Raw genomic sequence first — 7,186 nt, forward strand, 5'->3', positions numbered from 1 at the left:
ATATATATATATATATATATATATATATATATATATATTTGTAATGTAGTTGTTCTTATTGTTTGCTAATTTACTTATTTTTTTCAACTACTTTGCAGTTGAGCAATAAAGCTTTTAATTAATAATAATACAGTTATTCAATCAGATTCTTTTAAATTTGTGTCTTCTGGCAGCAACATGTTTGAAATTGTCTCTGGTTAGGACACCACTGGCAGCGCAGTCTCCTCATGATGAGTTTGATTAACAACTGACAGGAAAATTAACCAATCACATTTCTGAAATAAAGTGGGTGGGACCAAACACGAGCACTGAGCCTTCAGGAAGGCCTTGCAGGTGTTTTTTAAACGCATAATTTGTAATGCATTCGAGTGCAACCTGTAAATTTAAAAATCCACACTCAAATTTTAGTTTGTTTGAAAAGATGGAAGATTAAAAATCCCGTATAGATTTACATAAATATTTTTCAATATTACAGTTGTATTTTGGTTTTAACACTTGATGAAATTTTATAGAAACCGTAAGTTCTTTGGGTTCCTGATAAATTTTATTGTGGGTTATTGAAATGACACGTTGTACATGAACACAAGAGCCTGGGTGAGCCACAATGGTGTGGTCTTGGGACAGAAATGGTGGACTTCTTCAGGTTATGTATTCAGATGGGTTGTCCCTGTTGTTTTAACTGTGATGTCCAGGCTGTCCACCATAAGTCTGATGTTTTACTTGTATAAAAAGAAGGAAAACACTCCCTGTTCATCAAGTTTCTACATTGTGAAACTGAAAGTGAGGTGAGGTAATCAGATCATAACTCTGTAGCAACCTTGGCATTAACATTTATCAGGCTGCTGCAATAGTGTATCCTAAGTGAAGGCTCGTACAGTCACGGTTCACCACTGGAGTCTTGTGAACAAGAGCTGCACGACAAGCAACAACTAAAGCAAGATCCCATGCAAATCAGTGCAGGAAGAATGGCTTGCTAATGCATTATATATTCTTTCTGCATTCCACATGGTAATTCCAAGTTGTTTTCTTAAACCGAACCAATAACTACAGAGTTGTTGCTTTAATATATTTTTTTAAGTGCTGTGAGAACATCATTTGCACAGGGTGGTAATTACAGGCTCATGTTTATGTGACACATGTGAGTCCATTTAAAATGAAAATCACAGCAGATGTTAGCACAAAGATCTTCGAGGGTACAAGGCCAATTAAAGGAAAGTGGGCCTTGATTTCCCCAAGGAGTGACAAGCTCTCTTTGTTAGAGCAAATCATTTCCAAAACAATGGCCAGCTCATGAATAATAAATTCATAGACACTTCATTTCATTTATTTCTTCTTGCTGACTTTCAGAACGGTGTAGTGCACAGAGATCTGAAACTGGAAAATGTGCTACTGGATGAAAACTGTAATATTAAGGTGAGTCTGTCTTTAATCTGTGATGTCTTACCATATAAACTATGTGTATATATATATATATATAGACTAAGATTTTACCTCATGAAGGATTAACAAGCACATAGCCCATGTAAAATACACATGTGCTCACTTTATTTTCTAGATTGCTGACTTTGGGTTGTCCAACATCTACCATAAGGATAAACTGCTACAAACTTTCTGTGGCAGCCCGCTCTATGCTTCACCGGAGATCGTCAATGGAAGACCGTACCGTGGCCCAGAGGTGAGGCGACCCAAACACTGATTTAGACTATCCATCCATCATCACTGTGCGAGAGGTGGGGTACACCCTGGACAGGTCTCCAGTCCACCACAGGGACACTTAGAGACAAATGAGACAAACAACCATTCACTCTCTCACTCACACCTAGAGTCAATTTAGAGTTACCAATGGATTACAGGTAACTGTGCATGTTTTTGGTCTGTGGGAGGAAACTGGAGTACCAGCAGAAAACTCACACATGCTCACAGAGAACATGCAAACTCCACCCAGAATAGACCCCGACTAGGATCTGAACTGAGACGACTTGCTCGCTGAGAGGCGTCAGCTCTACCAACTGCACCACCATGCTGCTCTGATGTAGACTGAAACCTTCATTAACCTTCCCTCAGGAACTGATTTTATTATGATCCTCACAGTGGATATCTCTCCTTCATTTTATCTAGCAACTGATTACGGTCACAGTGACCCTTATCAGTGGATAGGCCTCAGTTTCAGACTCTTTGATGAGATTAGTTTATACGGTAGTCAGGGGGAGGTCGTGCAACTTCAGAATGGGTCTCAGCAGACAGCACTGGCATCCCTAGTATTGCCTTCCTACGGTGTTTAGGTCCTTTGAAGTGAGGAAGTGAAGGGTGGTGTCTGCTCACTTTCTCTTAAACTGAATGGGATTAGAATGATTCTCACATCCTTAAAAGACCATGCACAGTCAAAATTAGACTCTGACTGAATAGTTTTGGCTTGGAAAAAAAAAGTAAAAAAAAAAAGTCTCCCCAAAGCCACTTGACCAGACCTTTACAAGTGTGTTGGTTGCAGAAAAATAGACAACAGACAGAAAACAGTTGCATTTGTAGATATTCTAATTTAGATGTTCTATTTAGAGGATGTTGCTTCAGTTTACTGAAGAGTGTTAAAGTGTGAGGGCTATTCAAATAACTGACACACAAATGGGGTGGGGACGTACATCACAGCAAACAGCTAAATTAAAACTCAAGAAAAGAATGTTCCCCGTCTTGCCTCCAGACATCCAACAGCATCCGATGAGTGAAGCATTTTTGATGCAGGTCCAGAGTCTTAAAGGAAGTACACCAGTTCCTTAACTGCTCTTATCTGATTTCCCCTTCCTTGTCTGTGTTTCAGAGTTTTAGCTTACCCCAGTCAACATTTCTCAAAACATCTACATGTTTTCAGTAATTTACAGTCGACACATGTCAGCTGCTATCATACACATACTTGGATTGTCAGGGGCTCGATATATCACACCTCTACCTCTTCAGTTGCTATTGTCGTTCTCCTCTTTCCATTTCCCACCATGACCCTGTTCCTTTTCATGTCACATAAACACAAAATCTTATGTAACTTCTGAGACCGTCACATTGCATCACATTGCATTAGAAGGGGTTTCTTTCTGCCTGACTGAACAGGAAGGAGCGAGGGCAACTTATCTGTGAGGAAACAAGACGTTTCCCACAATACTGCCAGGATTTGTCATAACTTTTTTTTTTTTACAGAAATGTGTCAGAAGCTCTTAAACAGAGATGCCTTTGAATTATTTTAAATTGAAATGTTGATTGGAGCGCTTGTTACTGTGATGTAAACTTTAAAGCAGAGGTCAGAGCTCTAATCTGATGTGCAGAGATGAGCTCATTCACATTTTCTTGTTGTCAGTCATTTATCAAAAGAGGGCTCTCATTTAGGTTTTGTAACACACCTCAGTTTAAATAAACCTTTCTGCTTACATACCACATACATAATTCATTCAAACTTTATTGATACAAGTATTCACGTTTAGCCTCGAGGACTCATTTACAAGAGAGACCTGTTTTAATAAAAGATTGATGACCACAGTATGCATGCTTAAAAAACTGTTAGTTCTGACTAAATGAACAAGTTTTTGACCAGGTTTTGTTTCCACAAGGTGGACAGCTGGGCTCTTGGGGTGTTGCTGTACACCCTGGTGTATGGAACTATGCCATTTGATGGGGGAGACCACAAGAACCTCATTCGCCAGATAAGCAATGGCGAGTACAAAGAGCCCGCTCAGTCCTCAGGTACTAAAGAGTCTTCTGGGTCTTGTCATGCATGATAAGCACACCTGATTGTCAACATCCCTTCCAGAAATGCAGACTGAAACATACAGACTTATTAAAAAAAAAAAGAAATGTTTCATTGTTGGGAAATTTAACATTCAAGAAGCAAATTAAATGATATACACTGAAGTGAATGTGTTTTTAACTACTAAACAAAGCAACAAGAAACTCGTGTTTTTAGATCCATTATGTTCTTGCGGTGATGTATTTAAAAAGCAAAATAGATTAAAGATTAACAAAGGCAGATAAATGGCAAAAGTGAAACAGAAAATCCAGCATTTATAAATGTAGAAACCCTCATGTCAGGTCATGTTGTTTAGGATGATATGTGCATATAATTTCAACATGGTTACATCTTAAACAGCCTGACGCAGCTCACAGATCCTTGTGTCTCCTCAGATGCTCGAGGACTAATCCGTTGGATGCTGATGGTAAACCCAGAGCGCCGAGCCACAGTGGAAGACATAGCTAACCACTGGTGGGTCAACTGGGGCTGGAAGAACAGTGTGTGTGACTGCGAGACCCAACGAGAACATCGAGGTTCGCCCATGCTGGCCCGTTTCATTGACTGGCAAAACCGAACCGAGCCGCGAGGAACTGGAGCCAAAGTTGCTGCCATGCCCAATATGCTACGCCAGAGGCCCAAAAAATTAAAAAAGGAAAATGTTGAGGCCGGACAGTCCCATAGTGGAGCTGAGGATAAGCCAGGTTTGAAGAGACCCAAGGGCATTTTGAAGACCAGGGTCACTGAGGACCAGCAGTCGGCCAGTCTTGAAGAAGGGGCGGTGGGTCAAGCAGCTCTGCCTCTACAAGCTGAAGGTGGAGATGAAGCTTCCAGCCCAGACAGAGAGGAAGAAGAGCCGACTCTGGGAGAAGGTTCGCCGGCTAAGATGGTGCCCTCTCTACCCAAGAAAGGCATCTTGAAAAACAACCAACAGCGGGAATCAGGGTACTATTCATCCCCGGAGCGCAGCGAGTCCTCTGAGCTTTTAGGGGGGGCTAGTATGTCTGTTGTAGCCACCTCCCCACCCAAAAGAGCAATGGGGAGAAAGGGCATCCTCAAGAGAAATGGAAAGTACTCCACCTACAGTGGGCCACCCTCATCAGCAACAGTAATGGGGATCATTGGTGAACCTCCTCCCCCAGCGGACTCAGGTTTGTCGCGCAGTCAAAGTCGCCCCTCCAGCATAGTAGGGGAGGACAGCTCCGTCCTGTCACTGTCACCAAGTTCCCTCAGCGGGGCTGAGTGGCACTCCTCCACTCCACACCTCCGCCCAAACATCAGGGCCTGCGTCTCGGCCGAAAACCTGCTGCAGCTCGCCAACTTCAAGGGTTTCCAGGCCGCTCCGCCATTTCAGGGACCTAAGATTAGCCGGGGCCCCAAAGCAAAGGGCTCCCCAGGAGACAATGGCAGCTTCTGTTTGCTGGGGGATCTGGAGGACATGACTCAGGTGTACCAGCAAGCCCTGGACATCAGCAGCAAGCTCACGTAAGAGCCGGGTGGCAGAGAGAGAAGAAGCAGAGGGTTCCAAGCACAGCTCCGTGTGTGTGTAGTGTGTGTGTTTGTGTGTGTGGCAATAACGACCAGTGTGTTACTGGGATACCTTTGGGAGGTTGCAAGTTTATAAATTACCGGAAAGCAGAAATGTTGATGCAGAAGATATGTTTGTGCTCACGCACACGAACACACTCCGATGCGCACACGTAGGGGCACTTCTCAGGCCAACAGGTGGATCAGATTTTGGTGAAGAGAAAAGACTCAGCTGGCACACGAGAACGCCACCCAGTCGGCTTTCTCGGCCCACCCGGAGACTTTGCTGCATTCAACATGTTTACATATTTAGCACGAAGGCAAGTTTGAATCACAAACGCACCGACCAGAAACTGGTTGGCTCTCTTTGTACGCCACCCATAGGAGTTTACAGAAGCACCTTAAAACTCGCATGGAGCACATGCTGTTGTGATCTTTACTTCCCTTATAAAAGAAGAAACAAACCAGGGTCTTGTTTAAAAAAAAATCAATTATTTATTTATATTTTTAAGCTTTAGTTGCAGATGTCAAACTGGTGGGTGGCTGGCTGTTACTGGAAGAGTTTGAAGCTCCTTGTTTCCAATGCTTTATGTGAAACTGACATATATAATTCTATTACTCAGTGATAAGAACACGTATACCTTCATCTTACATAACTGTGTTTGCGCATGTAAAAAAAATGCAAGCATATATTTCTTCCTAAAAGTGTATGTCCTGTGTATGATACTAGAGAATAGGTAGGAAGTGCCTTTTTTGATTCATAACTAAAATTATATATGTCATTTCCTTAATGTAGAGGGCAAAGCCAGGCCACCCGACGACCAGTTGTTGTTTTATGCTGTTTGTGAATGTGGAGAAACCCGGGGCCTTCAGAGCATAGCTGACTCACTTCATTTAGGGTTCAAAGGTAAACGCCAGGTAAATCAAACTCCTTTTTTTCTACTAGCTTTTTCTAGGCCACTTTGGGGAAAAAACTCTTTTTTCATCAGTGTTTGAGTCAAAAGCATGTTGGACACCCAACGAACTGAGATTGCAGAATCCTTGAATGTTCTTGTCTCTCTTAAGACTGCTGTTAGTGGAAAAATCCAGTTTTATTTCATTTTGCCGAACAACTTTCAAGGTGTTTTCCATTGTGGGACTAGTTAAAAAATTTCACCCGCAGCTCTTCGAAAGTGCTAAGTAAGGCCGTTTTGTTTGAGCTAACTGATGATGCAGCAAATTCCTCAGACAAAAAGCTGGAGACGTGTTTGTTCTGGAGATCTCTTATCAAACCCGACTCAGCACAGGTGGGATCTGCGGTCTGAGCTCAGCCCTCCAGCTGGGTGTACTACTTCATTATGTCAACCAAGCACAATTAGCCGGCTATTGTTTTTATTAGAGCGTAAGAGAGAGGCAGCGTGTAGAGGTTCATAGCTGTAGGCGGTGGAGAAGTGTGTGAAAGAGAGATGTGATGCCAAGATTGGAGAGCGAGGGGGCTTTTCCTGTGGAACACAGAAAAGGTCGAGGTGCTGGATTTATTTTGTAGAAGGATTTGTAATGTAGACTAGTGAAAGTAAAGTATGGGAGTAGATGGAGTAGAATGGAAAGTTTTTGTTTTGTACCAAAGAGGTGATGAGGCTTAAATGGAATTGAAATTAATTTAAGTGGCTTTTTTAACTTGTGTTTCCGGTGAATGAATTCATCCCTGCAGTGCTTGTATATCGTATGTTTATGTCCGTCTGTCAAAGCTAACGGTTCAGTTTCTGTGTGGCTTTTAGAAAGCACCAAAGTCTCATTGTAACGTCAACAAAGGTCCTGGAGAATCAAAAACTGGCATCTTTTATGGAGTCTCAAACAAAGTGGATGAGGAAGCATGCAGCTGATCAGAGCTATTCAACTAAACTGCTCGGGGGG

At 42.4% G+C, this 7,186-nt stretch overlaps 1 protein-coding gene across 1 annotated transcript in view; it reads left to right on the top strand.

Moving 5' to 3' along the window:
* The window catches only part of nuak1b (NUAK family, SNF1-like kinase, 1b), a 26,234-nt gene extending 19,963 nt beyond the window's left edge, over positions 1-6,271 (top strand). The window contains exons 4-7 of the mRNA XM_037683025.1: positions 1,348-1,413; positions 1,556-1,675; positions 3,591-3,723; positions 4,162-6,271. Coding sequence (XP_037538953.1) covers positions 1,348-1,413; positions 1,556-1,675; positions 3,591-3,723; positions 4,162-5,255 — 1,413 coding nt within the window. The 3' untranslated portion in view covers positions 5,256-6,271. The remainder of the gene's footprint in view (positions 1-1,347; positions 1,414-1,555; positions 1,676-3,590; positions 3,724-4,161) is intronic.
* Positions 6,272-7,186: the final 915 nt, after the last annotated feature.

This window comes from Nematolebias whitei, chromosome 10, assembly GCF_014905685.2.
Source record: "Nematolebias whitei isolate Nwh7 chromosome 10, NemWhi1, whole genome shotgun sequence".
NCBI classification, from domain to species: Eukaryota; Metazoa; Chordata; class Actinopteri; order Cyprinodontiformes; family Rivulidae; genus Nematolebias; species Nematolebias whitei.